Source organism: Filicampus tigris, chromosome 15 (assembly GCF_054856515.1).
Source record: "Filicampus tigris isolate MCC_2025a chromosome 15, RoL_Ftig_1.0, whole genome shotgun sequence".
Classification (NCBI taxonomy): domain Eukaryota; kingdom Metazoa; phylum Chordata; class Actinopteri; order Syngnathiformes; family Syngnathidae; genus Filicampus; species Filicampus tigris.
In genome coordinates this window covers 11974673-11997636 of record NC_141231.1, presented here as the reverse complement: position 1 = coordinate 11997636, position 22964 = coordinate 11974673, and the positions used below count along the sequence as shown (strand labels likewise).

The 22964-nt window shown below is 44.0% G+C and overlaps 3 protein-coding genes across 9 annotated transcripts in view; 2 read left to right on the top strand and 1 right to left on the bottom strand.

Annotated features, from left to right (window-relative positions):
• The window catches only part of sec31a (SEC31 homolog A, COPII coat complex component), a 31982-nt gene extending 12900 nt beyond the window's left edge, over positions 1-19082 (top strand). The window contains exons 19-27 of one of the 4 annotated variants that reach the window (XM_086053079.1): positions 12653-12856; positions 12934-13044; positions 13209-13305; positions 13497-13784; positions 15001-15056; positions 15207-15419; positions 15481-15600; positions 15900-15971; positions 16245-19082. In XM_086053079.1, coding sequence (XP_085909205.1) covers positions 12653-12856; positions 12934-13044; positions 13209-13305; positions 13497-13784; positions 15001-15056; positions 15207-15419; positions 15481-15600; positions 15900-15971; positions 16245-16424 — 1341 coding nt within the window. In that variant the 3' untranslated portion in view covers positions 16425-19082. Of the gene's footprint in view, positions 1-12652; positions 12857-12933; positions 13045-13205; positions 13306-13496; positions 13785-15000; positions 15057-15206; positions 15420-15480; positions 15601-15899; positions 15972-16244 lie in introns of all 4 variants that reach the window. The other 3 variants (XM_086053080.1, XM_086053078.1, XM_086053081.1) reach the window with 3 other exon arrangements.
• Positions 17578-22413, bottom strand: enoph1 (enolase-phosphatase 1). Its single transcript, XM_086053089.1, has 6 exons — positions 21570-22413; positions 20792-20893; positions 20443-20645; positions 20033-20165; positions 19327-19450; positions 17578-17938 (listed from the first exon to the last, which is right to left on the bottom strand). The coding sequence occupies exons 1-6, from the start codon at positions 21651-21653 to the stop codon at positions 17799-17801; spliced, it is 786 nt and encodes a 261-aa protein (XP_085909215.1). The 5' UTR covers positions 21654-22413; the 3' UTR covers positions 17578-17798.
• The window catches only part of LOC147135510 (heterogeneous nuclear ribonucleoprotein D0-like), an 8545-nt gene continuing 7571 nt past the window's right edge, over positions 21991-22964 (top strand). For all 4 annotated transcript variants that reach the window (XM_086053088.1, XM_086053087.1, XM_086053086.1 and 1 more), the window contains exon 1: positions 21991-22459. In XM_086053088.1, coding sequence (XP_085909214.1) covers positions 22287-22459 — 173 coding nt within the window. In that variant the 5' untranslated portion in view covers positions 21991-22286. The remainder of the gene's footprint in view (positions 22460-22964) is intronic.

Sequence of the window (22964 nt, the reverse complement as noted above, 5' to 3'; positions counted from 1 at the left end):
GTTTCAAACTAGGGTTAGAGTTTCCAGCTAGGGTTTTCAGTTAGGGTTTCAAGCTAGGGTTAGGGTTTCCAGCTAGGGTTTTCAGTTAGGGTTTCAAACTAGGGTTAGGGTTTCCAGCTAGGGTTTTCAGTTAGGGTTTCAAACAAGGGTTAGGGTTTCCAGCTAGGGTTTTCAGTTAGGGTTTCAAACTAGGGTTAGGGTTTCCAGCTAGGGTTTTCAGTTAGGGTTTCAAACTAGGGTTAGGGTTTCCAGCTAGGGTTTTCAGTTAGGGTTTCAAACTAGGGTTAGGGTTTCAAACTAGGGTTAGGGTTTCCAGCTAGGGTTTTCGGTTAGGGTTTCAAACTAGGGTTAGGGTTTCCAGCTAGGGTTTTCAGTTAGGGTTTCAAACTAGGGTTAGGGTTTCCAGCTAGGGTTTTCAGTTAGGGTTTCAAACTAGGGTTAGGGTTTCCAGCTAGGGTTTTCAGTTAGGGTTTCAAACTAGGGTTAGGGTTTTCAGCTAGGGTTTTCAGTTAGGGTTTCAAACTAGGGTTAGGGTTTCCAGCTAGGGTTTTCAGTTAGGGTTTCAAACTAGGGTTAGGGTTTCCAGCAAGGGTTTTCAGTTAGGGTTTCAAACTAGGGTTAGGGTTTCCAGCTAGTGTTTTCAGTTAGGGTTTCAAACTAGGGTTAGGGTTTCCAGCTAGGGTTTTCAGTTAGGGTTTCAAACTAGGGTTAGGGTTTCCAGCAAGGGTTTTCAGTTAGGGTTTCAAACTAGGGTTAGGGTTTCCAGCTAGTGTTTTCAGTTAGGGTTTCAAACTAGGGTTAGGGTTTCCAGCTAGGGTTTTCAGTTAGGGTTTCAAGCTAGGGTTAGGGTTTCCAGCTAGGGTTTTCAGTTAGGGTTTCAAACTAGGGTTAGGGTTTCCAGCTAGGGTTTTCAGTTAGGGTTTCAAACTAGGGTTAGGGTTTCCAGCAAGGGTTTTCAGTTAGGGTTTCAAACTAGGGTTAGGGTTTCCAGCAAGGGTTTTCAGTTAGGGTTTCAAACTAGGGTTAGGGTTTCCAGCTAGTGTTTTCAGTTAGGGTTTCAAACTAGGGTTAGGGTTTCCAGCTAGGGTTTTCAGTTAGGGTTTCAAACTAGGGTTAGGGTTTCCAGCTAGTGTTTTCAGTTAGGGTTTCAAACTAGGGTTAGGGTTTCCAGCTAGGGTTTTCAGTTAGGGTTTCAAGCTAGGGTTAGGGTTTCCAGCTAGGGTTAGGGTTTCAAGCTAGGGTTAGGGTTTCCAGCTAGGGTTTTCAGTTAGGGTTTCAAACTAGGGTTAGGGTTTCCAGCTAGTGTTTTCAGTTAGGGTTTCAAACTAGGGTTAGGGTTTCCAGCTAGGGTTTTCAGTTAGGGTTTCAAGCTAGGGTTAGGGTTTCCAGCTAGGGTTAGGGTTTCCACCTAGGGTTTTCAGTTAGGGTTTCAAACTAGGGTTAGGGTTACAAACTAGGGTTAGGGTTTCCAGCTAGGGTTTTCAGTTAGGGTTTCAAGCTAGGGTTAGGGTTTCCAGCTAGGGTTTTCAGTTAGGGTTTCAAACTAGGGTTAGGGTTTCCAGCTAGGGTTTTCAGTTAGGGTTTCAAACTAGGGTTAGGGTTTCCAGCTAGGGTTTTCAGTTAGGGTTTCAAACTAGGGTTAGGGTTTCCAGCTAGGGTTTTCAGTTAGGGTTTCAAACTAGGGTTAGGGTTTCCAGCTAGGGTTTTCAGTTAGGGTTTCAAACTAGGGTTAGGGTTTCCAGCTAGGGTTTTCAGTTAGGGTCTCAAGCTAGGGTTAGGGTTTCCAGCTAGGGTTTTCAGTTAGGGTTTCAAACTAGGGTTAGGGTTTCCAGCTAGGGTTAGGGTTTCCAGCTAGGGTTTTCAGTTAGGGTTTCAAACTAGGGTTAGGGTTTCAAACTAGGGTTAGGGTTTCCAGCTAGGGTTTTCAGTTAGGGTTTCAAACTAGGGTTAGGGTTTCCAGCTAGGGTTTTCAGTTAGGGTTTCAAACTAGGGTTAGGGTTTCCAGCTAGGGTTTTCAGTTAGGGTTTCAAACTAGGGTTATGGTTTCCAGCAAGGGTTTTCAGTTAGGGTTTCAAACTAGGGTTAGGGTTTCCAGCTAGGGTTTTCAGTTAGGGTTTCAAACTAGGGTTAGGGTTTCCAGCTAGGGTTTTCAGTTAGGGTTTCAAACTAGGGTTAGGGTTTCCAGGTAGGGTTTTCAGTTAGGGTTTCAAACTAGGGTTAGGATTTCCAGCTAGGGTTTTCAGTTAGGGTTTCAAACTAGGGTTAGGGTTTCCAGCTAGGGTTAGGGTTTCCAGCTAGGGTTTTCAGTTAGGGTTTCAAACTAGGGTTAGGGTTTCAAACTAGGGTTAGGGTTTCCAGCTAGGGTTTTCAGTTAGGGTTTCAAGCTAGGGTTAGGGTTTCCAGCTAGGGTTTTCAGTTAGGGTTTCAAGCTAGGGTTAGGGTTTCCAGCTAGGGTTTTCAGTTAGGGTTTCAAACTAGGGTTAGGGTTTCCAGCTAGGGTTAGGGTTTCCACCTAGGGTTTTCAGTTAGGGTTTCAAACTAGGGTTAGGGTTACAAACTAGGGTTAGGGTTTCCAGCTAGGGTTTTCAGTTAGGGTTTCAAGCTAGGGTTAGGGTTTCCAGCTAGGGTTTTCAGTTAGGGTTTCAAACTAGGGTTAGGGTTTCCAGCTAGGGTTTTCAGTTAGGGTTTCAAACTAGGGTTAGGGTTTCCAGCTAGGGTTTTCAGTTAGGGTTTCAAACTAGGGTTAGGGTTTCCAGCTAGGGTTAGGGTTTCAAACTAGGGTTAGGGTTTCCAGCTAGGGTTTTCAGTTAGGGTTTCAAACTAGGGTTAGGGTTTCCAGCTAGTGTTTTCAGTTAGGGTTTCAAACTAGGGTTAGGGTTTCCAGCTAGGGTTTTCAGTTAGGGTTTCAAACTAGGGTTAGGGTTTCCAGCTAGGGTTTTCAGTTAGGGTTTCAAACTAGGGTTAGGGTTTCCAGCTAGGGTTTTCAGTTAGGGTTTCAAACTAGGGTTAGGGTTTCCAGCTAGGGTTTTCAGTTAGGGTTTCAAACTAGGGTTAGGGTTTCCAGCTAGGGTTTTCAGTTAGGGTTTCAAACTAGGGTTAGGGTTTCCTGCTAGGGTTTTCAGTTAGGGTTTCAAACTAGGGTTAGGGTTTCCAGCTAGGGTTTTCAGTTAGGGTTTCAAACTAGGGTTAGGGTTTCAAACTAGGGTTAGAGTTTCCAGCTAGGGTTTTCAGTTAGGGTTTCAAGCTAGGGTTAGGGTTTCCATTTTGGGTTTTCAGTTAGGGTTTCAAACTAGGGTTAGGGTTTCCAGCTAGGGTTTTCAGTTAGGGTTTCAAACAAGGGTTAGGGTTTCCAGCTAGGGTTTTCAGTTAGGGTTTCAAACTAGGGTTAGGGTTTCCAGCTAGGGTTTTCAGTTAGGGTTTCAAACTAGGGTTAGGGTTTCCAGCTAGGGTTTTCAGTTAGGGTTTCAAACTAGGGTTAGGGTTTCCAGCTAGGGTTTTCAGTTAGGGTTTCAAACTAGGGTTAGGGTTTCCAGCTAGGGTTTTCAGTTAGGGTTTCAAACTAGGGTTAGGGTTTCCAGCTAGGGTTTTCAGTTAGGGTTTCAAACTAGGGTTAGGGTTTCAAACTAGGGTTAGGGTTTCCAGCTAGGGTTTTCGGTTAGGGTTTCAAACTAGGGTTAGGGTTTCCAGCTAGGGTTTTCAGTTAGGGTTTCAAACTAGGGTTAGGGTTTCCAGCTAGGGTTTTCAGTTAGGGTTTCAAACTAGGGTTAGGGTTTCCAGCTAGGGTTTTCAGTTAGGGTTTCAAACTAGGGTTAGGGTTTTCAGCTAGGGTTTTCAGTTAGGGTTTCAAACTAGGGTTAGGGTTTCCAGCTAGGGTTTTCAGTTAGGGTTTCAAACTAGGGTTAGGGTTTCCAGCTAGGGTTAGGGTTTCAAGCTAGGGTTAGGGTTTCCAGCTAGGGTTTTCAGTTAGGGTTTCAAACTAGGGTTAGGGTTTCCAGCTAGTGTTTTCAGTTAGGGTTTCAAACTAGGGTTAGGGTTTCCAGCTAGGGTTTTCAGTTAGGGTTTCAAGCTAGGGTTAGGGTTTCCAGCTAGGGTTTTCAGTTAGGGTTTCAAACTAGGGTTAGGGTTTCCAGCTAGGGTTAGGGTTTCCAGCTAGGGTTTCAAACTAGGGTTAGGGTTTCCAGCTAGGGTTTTCAGTTAGGGTTTCAAACTAGGGTTAGGGTTTCCAGCTAGGGTTTTCAGTTAGGGTTTCAAACTAGGGTTAGGGTTTCCAGCTAGGGTTTTCAGTTAGGGTTTCAAACTAGGGTTAGGGTTTCCAGCTAGGGTTTTCAGTTAGGGTTTCAAACTAGGGTTAGGGTTTCCAGCTAGGGTTTTCAGTTAGGGTTTCAAACTAGGGTTAGGGTTTCCAGCTAGGGTTAGGGTTTCAAGCTAGGGTTAGGGTTTCCAGCTAGGGTTTTCAGTTAGGGTTTCAAACTAGGGTTAGGGTTTCCAGCTAGTGTTTTCAGTTAGGGTTTCAAACTAGGGTTAGGGTTCCCAGCTAGGGTTTTCAGTTAGGGTTTCAAGCTAGGGTTAGGGTTTCCAGCTAGGGTTATCAGTTAGGGTTTCAAACTAGGGTTAGGGTTTCCAGCTAGGGTTAGGGTTTCCAGCTAGGGTTTTCAGTTAGGGTTTCAAACTAGGGTTAGGGTTTCCAGCTAGGGTTTTCAGTTAGGGTTTCAAACTAGGGTTAGGGTTTCCAGCTAGGGTTTTCAGTTAGGGTTTCAAACTAGGGTTAGGGTTTCCAGCTAGGGTTTTCAGTTAGGGTTTCAAACTAGGGTTAGGGTTTCCAGCTAGGGTTTTCAGTTAGGGTTTCAAACTAGGGTTAGGGTTTCCAGCTAGGGTTTTCAGTTAGGGTTTCAAACTAGGGTTAGGGTTTCCAGCTAGGGTTTTCAGTTAGGGTTTCAAACTAGGGTTAGGGTTTCCAGCTAGTGTTTTCAGTTAGGGTTTCAAACTAGGGTTAGGGTTTCCAGCTAGGGTTTTCAGTTAGGGTTTCAAGCTAGGGTTAGGGTTTCCAGCTAGGGTTTTCAGTTAGGGTTTCAAACTAGGGTTAGGGTTTCCAGCTAGGGTTAGGGTTAGGGTTTCAAACTAGGGTTAGGGTTTCCAGCTTGGGTTTTCAGTTAGGGTTTCAAGCTAGGGTTAGGGTTTCCAGCTAGGGTTTTCAGTTAGGGTTTCAAACTAGGGTTAGGGTTTCAAGCTAGGGTTAGGGTTTCCAGCTAGGGTTTTCAGTTAGGGTTTCAAACTAGGGTTAGGGTTTCCAGCTAGGGTTTTCAGTTAGGGTTTCAAACTAGGGTTAGGGTTTCCAGCTAGGGTTTTCAGTTAGGGTTTCAAACTAGGGTTAGGGTTTCCAGCTAGGGTTTTCAGTTAGGGTTTCAAGCTAGGGTTAGGGTTTCCAGCTAGGGTTTTCAGTTAGGGTTTCAAACTAGGGTTAGGGTTTCAAACTAGGGTTAGGGTTTCCAGCTAGGGTTTTCGGTTAGGGTTTCAAACTAGGGTTAGGGTTTCCAGCTAGTGTTTTCAGTTAGGGTTTCAAACTAGGGTTAGGGTTTCCAGCTAGGGTTTTCAGTTAGGGTTTCAAACTAGGGTTAGGGTTTCCAGCTAGGGTTTTCAGTTAGGGTTTCAAACTAGGGTTAGGGTTTCCAGCTAGGGTTTTCAGTTAGGGTTTCAAACTAGGGTTAGGGTTTCCAGCTAGGGTTTTCAGTTAGGGTTTCAAACTAGGGTTAGGGTTTCCAGCTAGGGTTTTCAGTTAGGGTTTCAAACTAGGGTTAGGGTTTCCAGCTAGGGTTTTCAGTTAGGGTTTCAAACTAGGGTTAGGGTTTCCAGCTAGGGTTTTCAGTTAGGGTTTCAAACTAGGGTTAGGGTTTCCAGCTAGGGTTTTCAGTTAGGGTTTCAAACTAGGGTTAGGGTTTCCAGCTAGGGTTTTCAGTTAGGGTTTCAAACTAGGGTTAGGGTTTCCAGCTAGGGTTTTCAGTTAGGGTTTCAAACTAGGGTTAGGGTTTCCTGCTAGGGTTTTCAGTTAGGGTTTCAAACTAGGGTTAGGGTTTCCAGCTAGGGTTTTCAGTTAGGGTTTCAAACTAGGGTTAGGGTTTCAAACTAGGGTTAGGGTTTCCAGCTAGGGTTTTCAGTTAGGGTTTCAAGCTAGGGTTAGGGTTTCCAGCTAGGGTTTTCAGTTAGGGTTTCAAACTAGGGTTAGGGTTTCCAGCTAGGGTTTTCAGTTAGGGTTTCAAACAAGGGTTAGGGTTTCCAGCTAGGGTTTTCAGTTAGGGTTTCAAACTAGGGTTAGGGTTTCCAGCTAGGGTTTTCAGTTAGGGTTTCAAACTAGGGTTAGGGTTTCCAGCTAGGGTTTTCAGTTAGGGTTTCAAACTAGGGTTAGGGTTTCAAACTAGGGTTAGGGTTTCCAGCTAGGGTTTTCAGTTAGGGTTTCAAACTAGGGTTAGGGTTTCCAGCTAGGGTTTTCAGTTAGGGTTTCAAACTAGGGTTAGGGTTTCCAGCTAGGGTTTTCAGTTAGGGTTTCAAACTAGGGTTAGGGTTTCCAGCTAGGGTTTTCAGTTAGGGTTTCAAACTAGGGTTAGGGTTTCAAACTAGGGTTAGGGTTTCCAGCTAGGGTTTTCGGTTAGGGTTTCAAACTAGGGTTAGGGTTTCCAGCTAGGGTTTTCAGTTAGGGTTTCAAACTAGGGTTAGGGTTTCCAGCTAGGGTTTTCAGTTAGGGTTTCAAACTAGGGTTAGGGTTTCCAGCTAGGGTTTTCAGTTAGGGTTTCAAACTAGGGTTAGGGTTTCCAGCTAGGGTTTTCAGTTAGGGTTTCAAACTAGGGTTAGGGTTTCCAGCTAGGGTTTTCAGTTAGGGTTTCAAACTAGGGTTAGGGTTTCCAGCTAGGGTTAGGGTTTCAAGCTAGGGTTAGGGTTTCCAGCTAGGGTTTTCAGTTAGGGTTTCAAACTAGGGTTAGGGTTTCCAGCTAGTGTTTTCAGTTAGGGTTTCAAACTAGGGTTAGGGTTTCCAGCTAGGGTTTTCAGTTAGGGTTTCAAGCTAGGGTTAGGGTTTCCAGCTAGGGTTTTCAGTTAGGGTTTCAAACTAGGGTTAGGGTTTCCAGCTAGGGTTAGGGTTTCCAGCTAGGGTTTCAAACTAGGGTTAGGGTTTCCAGCTAGGGTTTTCAGTTAGGGTTTCAAACTAGGGTTAGGGTTTCCAGCTAGGGTTTTCAGTTAGGGTTTCAAACTAGGGTTAGGGTTTCCAGCTAGGGTTTTCAGTTAGGGTTTCAAACTAGGGTTAGGGTTTCCAGCTAGGGTTTTCAGTTAGGGTTTCAAACTAGGGTTAGGGTTTCCAGCTAGGGTTTTCAGTTAGGGTTTCAAACTAGGGTTAGGGTTTCCAGCTAGGGTTTTCAGTTAGGGTTTCAAACTAGGGTTAGGGTTTCCAGCTAGGGTTTTCAGTTAGGGTTTCAAACTAGGGTTAGGGTTTCCAGCTAGGGTTTTCAGTTAGGGTTTCAAACTAGGGTTAGGGTTTCCAGCTAGGGTTTTCAGTTAGGGTTTCAAACTAGGGTTAGGGTTTCCAGCTAGGGTTTTCAGTTAGGGTTTCAAACTAGGGTTAGGGTTTCCAGCTAGGGTTTTCAGTTAGGGTTTCAAACTAGGGTTAGGGTTTCCAGCTAGGGTTTTCAGTTAGGGTTTCAAACTAGGGTTAGGGTTTCCAGCTAGGGTTTTCAGTTAGGGTTTCAAACTAGGGTTAGGGTTTCCAGCTAGGGTTTTCAGTTAGGGTTTCAAGCTAGGGTTAGGGTTTCCAGCTAGGGTTTTCAGTTAGGGTTTCAAACTAGGGTTAGGGTTTCAAACTAGGGTTAGGGTTTCCAGCTAGGGTTTTCAGTTAGGGTTTCAAGCTAGGGTTAGGGTTTCCAGCTAGGGTTTTCAGTTAGGGTTTCAAACTAGGGTTAGGGTTTCCAGCTAGGGTTTTCAGTTAGGGTTTCAAACTAGGGTTAGGGTTTCCAGCTAGGGTTTTCAGTTAGGGTTTCAAACTAGGGTTAGGGTTTCCAGCTAGGGTTAGGGTTTCAAGCTAGGGTTAGGGTTTCCAGCTAGGGTTTTCAGTTAGGGTTTCAAACTAGGGTTAGGGTTTCCAGCTAGTGTTTTCAGTTAGGGTTTCAAACTAGGGTTAGGGTTTCCAGCTAGGGTTTTCAGTTAGGGTTTCAAGCTAGGGTTAGGGTTTCCAGCTAGGGTTTTCAGTTAGGGTTTCAAACTAGGGTTAGGGTTTCCAGCTAGGGTTAGGGTTTCCAGCTAGGGTTTCAAACTAGGGTTAGGGTTTCCAGCTAGGGTTTTCAGTTAGGGTTTCAAACTAGGGTTAGGGTTTCCAGCTAGGGTTTTCAGTTAGGGTTTCAAACTAGGGTTAGGGTTTCCAGCTAGGGTTTTCAGTTAGGGTTTCAAACTAGGGTTAGGGTTTCCAGCTAGGGTTTTCAGTTAGGGTTTCAAACTAGGGTTAGGGTTTCCAGCTAGGGTTTTCAGTTAGGGTTTCAAACTAGGGTTAGGGTTTCCAGCTAGGGTTTTCAGTTAGGGTTTCAAACTAGGGTTAGGGTTTCCAGCTAGGTTTTTCAGTTAGGGTTTCAAACTAGGGTTAGGGTTTCCAGCTAGTGTTTTCAGTTAGGGTTTCAAACTAGGGTTAGGGTTTCCAGCTAGGGTTTTCAGTTAGGGTTTCAAGCTAGGGTTAGGGTTTCCAGCTAGGGTTTTCAGTTAGGGTTTCAAACTAGGGTTAGGGTTTCCAGCTAGGGTTAGGGTTTCCAGCTAGGGTTTTCAGTTAGGGTTTCAAACTAGGGTTAGGGTTTCCAGCTAGGGTTTTCAGTTAGGGTTTCAAACTAGGGTTAGGGTTTCCAGCTAGGGTTTTCAGTTAGGGTTTCAAACTAGGGTTAGGGTTTCCAGCTAGGGTTTTCAGTTAGGGTTTCAAACTAGGGTTAGGGTTTCCAGCTAGGGTTTTCAGTTAGGGTTTCAAACTAGGGTTAGGGTTTCCAGCTAGGGTTTTCAGTTAGGGTTTCAAACTAGGGTTAGGGTTTCCAGCTAGGGTTTTCAGTTAGGGTTTCAAACTAGGGTTAGGGTTTCCAGCTAGGGTTTTCAGTTAGGGTTTCAAACTAGGGTTAGGGTTTCCAGCTAGGGTTTTCAGTTAGGGTTTCAAACTAGGGTTAGGGTTTCCAGCTAGGGTTTTCAGTTAGGGTTTCAAGCTAGCGTTAGGGTTTCCAGCTAGGGTTTTCAGTTAGGGTTTCAAACTAGGGTTAGGGTTTCCAGCTAGGGTTAGGGTTTCCAGCTAGGGTTTTCAGTTTGGGTTTCAAACTAGGGTTAGGGTTTCAAACTAGGGTTAGGGTTTCCAGCTAGGGTTTTCAGTTAGGTTTTCAAGCTAGGGTTAGGGTTTCAAACTAGGGTTAGGGTTTCCAGCTAGGGTTTTCAGCTAGGGTTTCAAACTAGGGTTAGGGTTTCCAGCTAGGGTTTTCAGTTAGGGTTTCAAACTAGGGTTAGGGTTTCCAGCTAGGGTTTTCAGTTAGGGTTTCAAACTAGGGTTAGGGTTTCCAGCTAGGGTTTTCAGTTAGGGTTTCAAGCTAGGGTTAGGGTTTCCAGCTAGGGTTTTCAGTTAGGGTTTCAAACTAGGGTTAGGGTTTCCAGCTAGGGTTAGGGTTTCCAGCTAGGGTTTTCAGTTAGGGTTTCAAACTAGGGTTAGGGTTTCAAACTAGGGTTAGGGTTTCCAGCTAGGGTTTTCAGTTAGGGTTTCAAGCTAGGGTTAGGGTTTCCAGCTAGGGTTTTCAGTTAGGGTTTCAAACTAGGGTTAGGGTTTCCAGCTAGGGTTTTCAGTTAGGGTTTCAAACTAGGGTTAGGGTTTCCAGCTAGGGTTTTCAGTTAGGGTTTCAAACTAGGGTTAGGGTTTCCAGCTAGGGTTTTCAGTTAGGGTTTCAAACTAGGGTTAGGGTTTCCAGCTAGGGTTTTCAGTTAGGGTTTCAAACTAGGGTTAGGGTTTCCAGCTAGGGTTTTCAGTTAGGGTTTCAAACTAGGGTTAGGGTTTCCAGCTAGGGTTTTCAGTTAGGGTTTCAAACTAGGGTTAGGGTTTCCAGCTAGGGTTTTCAGTTAGGGTTTCAAACTAGGGTTAGGGTTTCCAGCTAGGGTTTTCAGTTAGGGTTTCAAACTAGGGTTAGGGTTTCCAGCTAGGGTTTTCAGTTAGGGTTTCAAGCTAGGGTTAGGGTTTCCAGCTAGGGTTTTCAGTTAGGGTTTCAAACTAGGGTTAGGGTTTCCAGCTAGGGTTTTCAGTTAGGGTTTCAAACTAGGGTTAGGGTTTCCAGCTAGTGTTTTCAGTTAGGGTTTCAAACTAGGGTTAGGGTTTCCAGCTAGGGTTTTCAGTTAGGGTTTCAAGCTAGGGTTAGGGTTTCCAGCTAGGGTTTTCAGTTAGGGTTTCAAACTAGGGTTAGGGTTTCCAGCTAGGGTTTTCAGTTAGGGTTTCAAGCTAGGGTTAGGGTTTCCAGCTAGGGTTTTCAGTTAGGGTTTCAAACTAGGGTTAGGGTTTCCAGCTAGGGTTAGGGTTTCCAGCTAGGGTTTTCAGTTAGGGTTTCAAACTAGGGTTAGGGTTTCCAGCTAGGGTTTTCAGTTAGGGTTTCAAACTAGGGTTAGGGTTTCCAGCTAGGGTTTTCAGTTAGGGTTTCAAACTAGGGTTAGGGTTTCCAGCTAGGGTTTTCAGTTAGGGTTTCAAACTAGGGTTAGGGTTTCCAGCTAGGGTTAGGGTTTCAAGCTAGGGTTAGGGTTTCCAGCTAGGGTTTTCAGTTAGGGTTTCAAACTAGGGTTAGGGTTTCCAGCTAGGGTTTTCAGTTAGGGTTTCAAACTAGGGTTAGGGTTTCCAGCTAGGGTTAGGGTTTCCAGCTAGGGTTTTCAGTTAGGGTTTCAAACTAGGGTTAGGGTTTCCAGCTAGGGTTTTCAGTTAGGGTTTCAAACTAGGGTTAGGGTTTCCAGCTAGGGTTTTCAGTTAGGGTTTCAAACTAGGGTTAGGGTTTCCAGCTAGGGTTTTCAGTTAGGGTTTCAAACTAGGGTTAGGGTTTCCAGCTAGGGTTTTCAGTTAGGGTTTCAAACTAGGGTTAGGGTTTCCAGCTAGGGTTTTCAGTTAGGGTTTCAAACTAGGGTTAGGGTTTCCAGCTAGGGTTAGGGTTAGGGTTTCAAACTAGGGTTAGGGTTTCCAGCTAGGGTTTTCAGTTAGGGTTTCAAACTAGGGTTAGGGTTTCAAGCTAGGGTTTTCAGTTAGGGTTTCAAACTAGGGTTAGGGTTTCCAGCTAGGGTTTTCAGTTAGGGTTTCAAGCTAGGGTTAGGGTTTCCAGCTAGGGTTTTCAGTTAGGGTTTCAAACTAGGGTTAGGGTTTCCAGCTAGGGTTAGGGTTAGGGTTTCAAACTAGGGTTAGGGTTTCCAGCTAGGGTTTTCAGTTAGGGTTTCAAACTAGGGTTAGGGTTTCCAGCTAGGGTTTTCAGTTAGGGTTTCAAGCTAGGGTTAGGGTTTCCAGCTAGGGTTTTCAGTTAGGGTTTCAAACTAGGGTTAGGGTTTCCAGCTAGGGTTAGGGTTAGGGTTTCAAACTAGGGTTAGGGTTTCCAGCTAGGGTTTTCAGTTAGGGTTTCAAACTAGGGTTAGGGTTTCCAGCTAGGGTTTTCAGTTAGGGTTTCAAACTAGGGTTAGGGTTTCCAGCTAGGGTTTTCAGTTAGGGTTTCAAACTAGGGTTAGGGTTTCCAGCTAGGGTTTTCAGTTAGGGTTTCAAACTAGGGTTAGGGTTTCCAGCTAGGGTTTTCAGTTAGGGTTTCAAACTAGGGTTAGGGTTTCCAGCTAGGGTTTTCAGTTAGGGTTTCAAACTAGGGTTAGGGTTTCCAGCTAGGGTTTCAAACTAGGGTTAGGGTTTCCAGCTAGGGTTTCAAACTAGGGTTAGTGCTAGGGTTAGGGTTAGGGTTAGCTAGGGTTTTCAGTTAGGGTTTCAAACTAGGGTTAGGGTTTCAAACTAGGGTTTTCAGTTAGGGTTTCAAACTAGGGTTAGGGTTTCAAACTAGGGTTTTCAGTTAGGGTTTCAAACTAGGGTTAGGGTTTCCAGCTAGGGTTTTCAGTTAGGGTTTCAAACTAGGGTTAGGGTTTCCAGTTAGGGTTTCAAACTAGGGTTAGGGTTTCAAACTAGGGTTAGTGTTAGGGTTAGGTGTTGGGTTTTTTGAGGTTTTGGATGGAGTTAAGCAACAACCTTTTTTTTGGACTCTTGGGCCACAATTTAAGGTAGCTATTAACTCATTCACTGCCAGACATTTTCAAACCCTCTTTTACCTGGATGTTTGAAAACATTTGAAAAAAATATAAGTTCCCGGGATAGAATGGCTGGACTGTGAAAAGACAAATACATTTGTCTTTGGCAGTGAACGAGTTAAGGAATTACCTTTTACTAGTCACAGGTTAAAATGCTAGCTCCATGTCATGATTACGAACAAGCTAGTCTGCCTGAGCAACTGTTTTCTGATAGATTTTAAAGAACAATTATACATTCTAACATGTTTTTACAAAATTACCTTTTATCGAACTCTTTAGTTGAGTCAACCATGTTAGGCAAAAATGTAAAGTAAACTGATGCTCTGCTTTATCCTATGCTATGTCCGCCTGTTTATTCACCTGCCAGGTGGCCGTGGAGCAGCTCCGCGAACGCCTCAGTCGGGCTCTGGGTCAGCAGGCAGGTCCAGTCCAGACACCCAGAGCTCAGCCTCAGTATGCCACCCCTCAGCCCCGCCATGCTTTCACCCCGATCCAGCCTGCCACCACCATAGCACATGTACCAGCGCAAACACCTGCCTCCGCCCTGACCCAGCAGCAGTATTACCAGCCTGTATGTTACACCATGGACCCAGGATTCTTGGCCCAAATACGGATTATTAATAGAAAAAAAATGCGTGTGTGATTCAGGTGAGGCCTGCCTCCACTGTCACCTCATGGAGTAACCAGACACCGACAGCCCTGCCCAACGTCACACCTCCTCTGCAAATGGGTCCTACTTCCGAGCAGCAGCAGCAGCAGGTACCTCGATTGTTCCATCCAACCCCAAACCCAACACCTAAGCCTATAACACCATTCCTAAAAATAAAACTCCTAATCATAACACCCTTTTAATGTCTTATTCTCAAACTCCTACCCCAAAACCCCTAACCGTCCAACACAATTTCCTATCATATTCCCAGCAGGCCGAAGTGCCGAAGTCCGTGTACGGGATGCCGCCGTCCGGCTCGGCCCCCACAGCCTCCACCGGCCCCGTCTACGGGTACTCCCAGCAATACCAGCGTAAGTCTTTATTTAGAACACTGAAAGACTTATTTTCCGGTTTAAAAATTAGCAGGGAATGAAGATGCAAAGCTGTTTTTTTTCTCTTTAAACTGGCAAGCATTTCATGTTGGAAATGGTTGACATCTTAGCATGTGGCTGTGACCTCTTCCTGGATTGTTTCCCCACTAACAACATCTGTTGAATGTCAGCCCAGCCCCAGGTCCAGCACTTCGTACCTGGAACCTATCAGCCTCTTCACTACTCTGAGCCCCCTTACCCTGCTCAGCCACCCGGCTTCTTCTCCCAGTGCCTGCCCTCCTCTTCTTCGTCTTCCTCTATTCCTCCTTTGTTTCCCACCTCCTCGTCCTCCTTCTCTTCCGGAGCATCTCTCCAGCATGGCGTACCAGGCTCTCCAGGGTCCTATGTGCCGCTCACACCCGGCGGAGTCTCAGGTACAAAGTTTGAGCTTGAGCAGACCCTCGACCCCCAGGGAAAAGGTGCGAGAGACCACCACTACACCCTTTAATTCTTCTCTCTCTTGGTGTGTCACTGCCTGTTAGTTTTTGTAATAACCTAAAAAAAAAGTCACCTTTGATTTTGATTAATTTATTACCAATTTACCAACTTGCACTGTAGCTTTCGCCTTCTTACATGACCACACAACCTATTTTATATAGTGATAGCTTTAGGCAGCTAAAAACGTATATGCATCTCTTTTATGTATAGTTTTAACTTGGGCAGCAAGCATGACCATAGCACACCTATTTTAAATAAACAGTTTGCTATCGCCAGGCACACCTAATATTTAATTTAAACTGAAAGCTTTAGGTTTGCTAAAATTACAACATTGCGCCTGTTTTAAATAAATTGGCTTTAGCCAGCTAACATGAAACATGACAACTCACTTCTATTTCATATTTTAGTGTTAGCTAGCGTGCCACAGTACACTTCTATTTTACACATGCTGTAAACTTAAGCCAGTTAACAAATAGCAAACAGAGCAGCTCTATTTTACATACGCAGTAAGCCTTGTGCACCTCTATTTTACATAGGTCGTTAGCTTTAGCCAGCTTACATGGCCACACTACCTTTTTTACTCAGTTAGCATTAGGTTTAGTGAGCTAAGATCATCACAGTTAATTTGTATTTTTACGTACAGTTAAATTAAGCCAGCTAACTCGATCATCCAAAGCGCACCACCATGTTACGTTGGTCATTAGCTTTAGCCAGCTTACATGAGCACAGCGCGCCTATACTTTACTTAGCTAGGGTGTGCTCAGTTCGGGACACAGAGCAGGTCAAGCACGAGCTGTGGATAGGTTTACATAGGTTCAGAAATTAATGGGAGAGTAGCACGCTCTGCCTCTACCTCTGAACATACACAAACTCAGAGTGGTGTTAGGGCATCAGAGTGAATTTCCAAATGCACCCATAGTCAGAGTTAGCTTTAGCAAGCTAAGATCACCACAGTGACTCTTGCATCCCTTTCTTAATGATCCCTAAATGAATTTATGCATGGATCAAATTATTTAATCAAATCCAGGCTTGCTGTTGTTGTCTCCCAAATCTTGGTGACTGGTACCAATCAGTGACCTGATTACCATTGACTTGATAACAAAGCACTGATAACCAATGAATTAGTTAATGATTACTGATTTTATGATGAATATGGTGAGATGGTTTTGGATCATCCCATTATGTTTGCATCTGCAGGGCCCCAGAACGGTTGGAACGACCCGCCATCTCTGAGCAGAATGTCCAAGAAGAAGGTGACTTCCTTTTCTTGAAATCCACTTTACATTTTGACCCAGAGCTGGGTGCTCCGCCTATGTGACGGACCGGTCCGTCTATCCGTCACTGATGGGCGCCCGTTTTGCTGACGAATAATATATATATGACATGACATATTTTTCTCAAAGATCCCAGAGAACTACACCCCGCCCGCCCCAATCACCGCTCCTATTATGGCTCCCATGGGTGCAGACCCCCACGTCCACCCCGTAGCCTCTGGAGCACCACTGGGCTCCGTACCAGGTCCACAAGGGGGGTTCCAGCAGATCCCGCCAAAGACCCTCAACCCAAGCATACCAACCGAGGGAGCGCCCGGGGGGCCTACGGGCGATGCCATACAGGTGGGTATCCTTTTATTATTTTGTTGCAGAATAAACAAAATTGACAAAAGACTGTGTCCAGCCCATGCAGTCCATCCCCGCAGAGAAGATCGCCAAGAGGCCCATCCCAGAGGAGCACCTGGTCCTCAAGACCACCTTCGAGGGCCTAGTCCAGAAGTGCTTGGCCGTTGCTACAGACCCGGTCAGTGAGGAAAGGCCACAATCGTCTTTCAGCTTAATGCTACTCAACCTCTGTTTTACACGTTCGCATTGGCCAGTAGGCATGACCAAAGCACATATTTATTTTACTATACGCTCAGGGCTTTTCCTGGCTCAAAATGGATGTGGATAACAATTTATAATGATGCAGGTTTTGGAGCCAGAGGTGTCCCAGAATTAGACAGAGGGAGCTGCCTCCACATTTTATTTGCAGGAAAAATCCTGTACCCTGTTTACATTAGCTTTAGGCAGCTAACACTCCTTTCTTTTGAACTGTTCCAGCAAACTCGGAGGAAGTTGGATGATGCCAACAAGCGTCTGGAGGCGCTCTACGATAAACTGCGCGAACAGACTGTGAGTGTGCGGCTAACTGCTAAGTTCATTTAAAGGCGATGTTGCTGAACGATGTCATTTTTCCAAAAACCTTACTATTTCTGGAGTCTATTTATTTTACACAACTCTCCAGGAATTATATTGTGTATTTTGTGTGAACATTATACCTACTTTGTTGCCACAAATTTATTTCCTGCGCATTAATTCAATGGAAGAAAATGATCAAATATTTTGGGAGATTTGATTTTGCCACCAGAGCTGAAGATCACGCCAACTTCTCTCCTTTTCTCGCAGCTTTCTCCCGCCATCGTGGGGGGTCTGCACAACATGGCGCGCAGCATCGAGGCACGTGCCTACGCCGAGGGCCTGGGCATCCACACGCACATCGTTAGCAGCAGCAACTTCAGTGAGACGTCGGCGTTCATGCCCGTCCTCAAGGTGGTGCTCACGCAGGCCAACAAGCTGGGCGTGTGAGCCCATGTGGTACCATGGGCCGCCAATCAAGGGCTATTTTTTTTTTAATTTCCTTTACCAATCATGCTGATTGCTTTTAAATCGACTTTATATGAAGTGATACAATCCGAATGGATTGTTTTCAATGACGAGGAATTCCAACAGGAAGAAAAAGGGAACATTGTGGGTGTCCCAATGAGTAGAACTTGGCTGATTGTTATCCATGTTTTTTCTTAAATTTTCTCCTGTGTCAGCATTATGGCTTAAAATAAGTATTTTGAACAGCTAATCGCACTTATGTTTTCTTTTTCTTCTTTTCTTTCACCTTTGCCTTATTGGACCAAGTTTTAGCACAACAATGCAATGCCAGTGTACAGTGCATCTGGAATCATATTCTCAACGCTTCACTTTTTCCACATTTTATCCTGTAACAGTCTTTTATTTTATTTTTAATCATTATGCACACATAAATCCCATAATGACATGATTTTGCTGTTGTATTAAAACTAAAAAAAACAAAACGATTTAACATGATTCTATTCAATTTCAGTGCATCTGGAAAATACTGCACACTTAACTTTTCCCAATATTTTATCAAGGAAAATTCATACTTTTAATAAATGTGCAAAAATCTCCCAAATACCGTTTTCCAAGTTGTCATTATGGGGTGTTGTGTATGGAGTTTTGAGGACACAAACTATTTTGTAGTAAGGCTGTAATGCATTCTGAAAGTATTCACAGCACTTCAATTTTGTAAATTCATTCCTTTTTTTTTGTTTTTTTCTAAAATTTGTATTACGTTTGCAATTATCAATTCATTAGACATATTCCAAAATGTAATAAAATCACATTAGATTTACATTTTTGGGGCCAGAATTTCCCCAAAACCTGTTTTGTAATGATGGAATGTTTTGTGAATTTATGGGAATTAAATAAATGTATTCAATTTTCTATAACAAAATGTGGAACAAGTGAAGTTTATACTTTGTGCGCACTTTTATTACCCCCCTTCCCCCCCATCACCTCCAGTATGATGGTGATGCTAAATTGAATGCTGAATTGGTGAATCACAGTCAAAACTCTTGGTTTTAGTCTTTTGTAAATGGAATGCATGCAATATTTTCAATACACTATTTATTTACAAGGTCGCTGTCTGTATTGTCGACGGCGAAGGTTTTGTGCAAGACTAGGCGTTTATTCGTACAGTCACTAGACACTTCATTAGGAACGGATGCACAATGTAAAAATCTATAGGGACAAAGTCACTAGGATGGCACGTTTACTGTAAATAAGACTTCATTGGGGACAAATTACATAAACAACATTGAGATTGAGGCCTTTAGGATGTTCTTTTTTTTTTTTGTTAAGTATACTTGGGTTTTTTTCTGGAGCCCGTTAAGCTCTCCCCGTCACTTCCAGCTGGCCGAAGGACGTTATGACGTTGTAGTGCGCCTTTTCTTCTTCCGTCAGTTCTGTGTTCCCCGGCCGCACCACCACTACCGCATTGACACCGGCGTCCTCCGCAGCTTTGGCCTCTGCAATCACACGATGGTGTCAGATTTACCTCTACTAGGTTTTCCATAGGACTACAAATGGCATCTGTAAAGCCAGACATTTATGACTGAGTTTAAAATGAGATGCCATGCTCCATAAAATCGTCATGTTTAGCAGCATGGATTGAAAATTCAGGTCCAGAAAGTAAAAGCCCTGCCACAGTTTGGCTTGAACCACAGGTGCTTCTGATCAACTGAGATCATTTACCTGCTGATTGAGTAGAAGCACCTGTGGCTAACACGCCAAACTGTGGCAAGGTTTTTACTTTCTGGACCTGGATTTCCCATCTCTGACGGTTAGTTTGCTTAAATGACTCCTTTTTTCCAACTCTGTGGAAAAAAACACGGTGGTGCTTTACTGTGTAAATTAGTCTGCAGAGCAGACGTGGCATCTGTACATCTTACAAAGGTCTAGAAGACAGTTATATTTCCCTACGACGAATGCCAATTTCCTCAAATAGCCTCCACGTCATAGTTATTCCCCGTCTGCCATTTGGAAATATAAACGCCTGACCTCAAATGACCTTAAACACCTCCTTTTATCCTCTTAAAAAAATACAAAATACAGTTCATGCCACTATGTTATCTACTGGGATGACACTCGATGTCTTTATCATAACATGGAAAATGCCTGTAGAGCAAATGTGGCATCTGTAAAGTTGTTTCTATTGTGGATGTGTATTTCCTCAAATAGCCCTATGCTGTAATGGATGCCATGTCTAGAATAAATTGCTGGGTGCTGATTGAATGAATAAATGCCTTACCTGAAAAGCTAGACTGTTAGACTGTATGCATGTTTCCTCAGTTGGCCTCAGCTCTAACTGATGCCATGTCCAAATTATCACGCCAGTTGCTTAACTTGTAAAAAAATAAGCGCCTCGCCTAAAACAGCTTTCAAGAAAATGTTATGCAGTGTGCAAATTTTACTCTTAATCTCAGCTCTAATAGATGCCATGTCCAAATTTAATTGGCACCCAGCTTGAATACACACTTCACCTCAAATAGCTCTCAAGGGAAAATTATGCTATGTGTATTTCCTCAAATGGTTTCTGCTCTAATAGATGCTGTGGCCTAACTAAAGGGTGTTTCATCCACTTGAATAAACACGGCATCTTGCATAAACGCCCGCGTTACTGTGTTGTAATTCCTTTTGACGTCGTTAACAAAAGGGATGTCTATAGAAGATGTGGCATCAGTAAAGGTGACACTTAAGTGGGTTTAATGAAAGTTCTGCTGTGTGCTCTACTTCCTTAAACACCATGTCTAAGGCTGAACAATTACTGTTTCATGTTGAACAATTCTAAAGTTTTATGTTGGTAAATATGTCCCCAGTTGGATTGTTGAAATTATAAAAGAAAAAAAAAGGTGACCTCGCGTGACGTCGGTCAGGAAGGTAATTTCTCCTGGTGGACAGCCCATCCTCTCAGCGATTCTTTCGTAGCTTTTGGCGTCCACTTTGGTGCCGACGGCCGTGTCGAAGTGACCGTCGAATAACTGGGGAAGGAGAAAACATCAGTCAAAATAACACACTATAGACCATTAAAAAATTGTAAATAAATTTGCAAGTAAAAATTTTGACACAAACTCTTCTATATTCGTTTCAAAATTGTTAACAATAGGATGGTTTGTTTTGGCAGTAGGACCCCTGGAAATAGCTGAGATGACCGATAAATGTCCACCTCAAACCAAAATGGCTGACTTCCTGTGTCTTTTCAGGCATGGGACTTATGATAAACACGGCTACTACATTTGAAGTTGCTACATGAAACTGACTTCCGCTCATCTGATTTTTCAAATAGTGCCACACATATCCGGTCGATCCTCTCTCAAAAAATCCTCAATTTAGTGTTGTTGTATGTATGAAGTACCCTTGAAAATGGCCAAAAAATGTCTGCTTCAAACCAAATTGGCAGTCTTAATATTTTGATTCAGTCTTGGCTTCAAGGGACTCTGTTGTGGGCTCACTCATGATAGACATACCTACCAAATTCCATGTTGCTACATGAAACCGACTCAGGGGCTGAGTTTTCTAAATCTTTCAGGGAGGCGTTAGCAAGCAAGGAAACCAACACTCACGTCTAAAACGTCGCCTTCTATGGAGTGTGTGAAGAGGAGTTTTTGGGCTTCCACGCTGCCTGATGAATAGATGAAAACCTTGAGGCCGTGTCCACGCCACCTTCGGATGGACGGCGTCACGTCCTGGTAGATCCTGTGTACGAATTCACCGGCATTTGCGTCAATCGCAAACATTTTTAAATTTACGGATAGGGAGAAACAGCCAACAAAGTAAAAGCAAATATAAAGAATTGGATTGAGGAGGAATTAAAAGGAATTTTGATTTAATCTAAATAAGAAAAAAAAAACTGAAGATTATAATGTTAAATGTTGTTTGCCGGCATCTTGGTGTCAGGGAATTATATTAAAGTGAGTTGAAAAGCTTCATATAGATAAAAGTTGGTCACCGGTGATTTGAGGAGTCCACTTACTCGCCTTTGATTGTGCCCGACGCATACGCCGCTCGCCATATGTGACCCTGGAGCCGCTTGAGCGCCATGGACTTTCGGTCGGCGGCCATCTGCCACAGCACGTCGTCCACCACCTCCCGAATGGCCTTTTCCTCATCCGTGTGCACCGTCTGGTCCACGGCGTGGACGGGACACGCCCGGTTCTGCCTCATGTCCTCTTCAATCTGTCACAGGATCATTTTGCAGTTATTACGTGTGTTGTGTTGAAAAGAGCAACTGGATTTCACCGTGTCTTCACTTTGTCACACTTCCTAAAGATATTTTCAAAAGTCGACTTTTTTTCATTTGATAGGATAATGTGTATATGAACCTGTTTTTTTAGAAGATGAACATCCTGTTTGCACTCATCTTCCTCCCAGTGAGCTGATAGGTAGTCTTCAAGATGCTCCCGTATGTATGGAAACAGAATATCCTGCAGTAAAAAGTGAGAATGTTTCATTTAAGTCGGTGAACTGATAAAACTAGCATCCAAGTGTGCCATGTTTCCGGTGAGTCTAACTTGAGTCGCAGCACTTGAGTCTCCTGAATCAGCTGACTCTGCAATGTTTCTGGTGAGACCTTTGGCTTAAGTCAGTGAAGCAATATCATCAAGTCATCCAAGTCCGCTAATACACTAACTCAAGTCAGTGAGCCGATTAAAACAAATCTGAGTCTGCTGCATTTCTGTTGACTCAGTTAATTCAAGTCGGTGAACCAATAAAATCGAATCATCCAAGTCCAACGTGCTCGGATTACTCTGCAAACTCAAGCCAGAGAACTAAATACAGTATACAAGCCTGCAGGGGAATTGGTTAACATGAGTCAGTCAAATTGTTTTGCATATTGGAAATTGTGCAACAGATTTGGCGCAAACCACCTCATTTGTTTAGAGAGTCTTACTAGTTTGACAAAGTTGACTACTTTCACGTCGTTCCGTTCGAGAATTTGGACATCATCCTCCTCGAACAAATGCGCCTTGTTTTTTTTTCGGGATTTATTTATTATAACTGAATAGTTTGGTAAAAACAAAATGTTACAGCCTGCCTGCAGTTGACAGAGGCGTTAAGGGATATATGCTCGCTTACTCTTTTTTTCCCTACAAAACCTACCTTTACAAAGGTGATTGGGGTGGTTGTGCCCTCGATATCCAGTAAAAGAGCAGTGGTGCGAGCAGGAATTGCCACAGTGGCCATTGTTTCCGCCCCCCCCAGTTTAGCTAACGTTAGCGTAATTAGCTTGGCTGGCCGGTGGCTCGGTGTGTATGTGACGCTTGCCGGTTGTCCAAAGCTCGCAAGATTGAATTGGAAATCTGATAAAATTATATTTGTTTTCTTTTTTCTTTAAGTGTCCTGGGTGATTTTTATACTTAATTCTCTATCATTACTAGCATGGTTGCGCGGCTAAACCTCGGCTCGAATGTGCAGCAGCGTCCAGGCAAATCCAGATTTGGCGATGCTATGACCTCCTCCAATCCTGGTGGTTGCGATGCTATGACCTCCTCCAATCCTGCTGGTGGCGCTGCGTTTTTTTTTTCGTGCTTCTTTGCCGAGCCAAGCGCCGTTCGAGCGAAGAAGACGCGGGCGAAGAAGGAGAACCGTCGCCAAGTAAATAAACGACAAACATTACTAGTTATTACGAATTATACTAATATTTCGTTTAAGCCGCTGTCAAACTGAAGCATAGGCTCCGATTTTTTAGGCTAACCCTCTACCCAGCCTCGCGGTGATCGCCAAGAATTTTAGCTAGCCTAGCTTAGCTCCTCCTCACTGACGCAACGCCAGCTACAAATACGACGAAATACACTAACGAAGAAAAGAGAAACAAACATGTCGGACGACTGCGAGTTCAGTGAAGATGTGGGCATCATGAGGATGGAGGAGGACGGGGAGGCTTACACCGACGACCCCATGACGGCCACGGCGGCGGGCGACAGCGGCCTGGCTGGAGGCGAGGCCGAGGGGGCGAGGATCGACGCCAGTAAAAATGAGGAGGATGAAGGGTAAGACTTTAATGTTTGAAATGTGTGTCAACGACAAACAAGTCATATTCAAGCGGTGTGTGCCCGCTGTTAGTCAAGTCATCTCGCCAGCTCTTTTTATGTATTTGTACAACATGCAAGCAAGTCTGAATTTAGAGTTTCATGTCTTAATTGTAGTACCAGTTGTGCCACAACGTGCTGGACAGCACTGTGGTCTACTGGAAGAAATACATTGTAATGAACAGCAAGAAGAAGTGGCAGAGAGACGGTCCCCAATTATGCACAAGTAATAGTAGCAGCATTCAGAGCATCTTTTGTTGCACCGTGAGTGTTAACGTAGCAGTCGTTTGAAGATGTATCATTATTATAACAATTAAGCTAATTTGCATGAGCCCTTCAATGGTTTTACACGTTTTATTAGCATAGAGCCAGTAGACTTTTGTTAGATAAAATCAGATGCCTTGGTTTAACATTTTGGTGTTAAGTGTTTTTTTTAGTGCATCAGTTATATAGTCCACTTCACCTG

What these genes read in the sequence shown, in the direction of transcription:
- enoph1 (XM_086053089.1), bottom strand. Translation starts at nt 21,653, where the DNA reads ATGGCCACTGTGGCAATTCCTGCTCGCACCACTGCTCTTTTACTGGAT. An exon ending in TTCATCTTCTAAAAAAACAG is followed by an intron (nt 20,646 to 20,791) that starts GTTCATATACAC and finishes ATCCTGTGACAG; the next exon opens with ATTGAAGAGGACATGAGGCA. An exon ending in TAGAAGGCGACGTTTTAGAC is followed by an intron (nt 19,451 to 20,032) that starts GTGAGTGTTGGT and finishes CTCCTTCCCCAG; the next exon opens with TTATTCGACGGTCACTTCGA.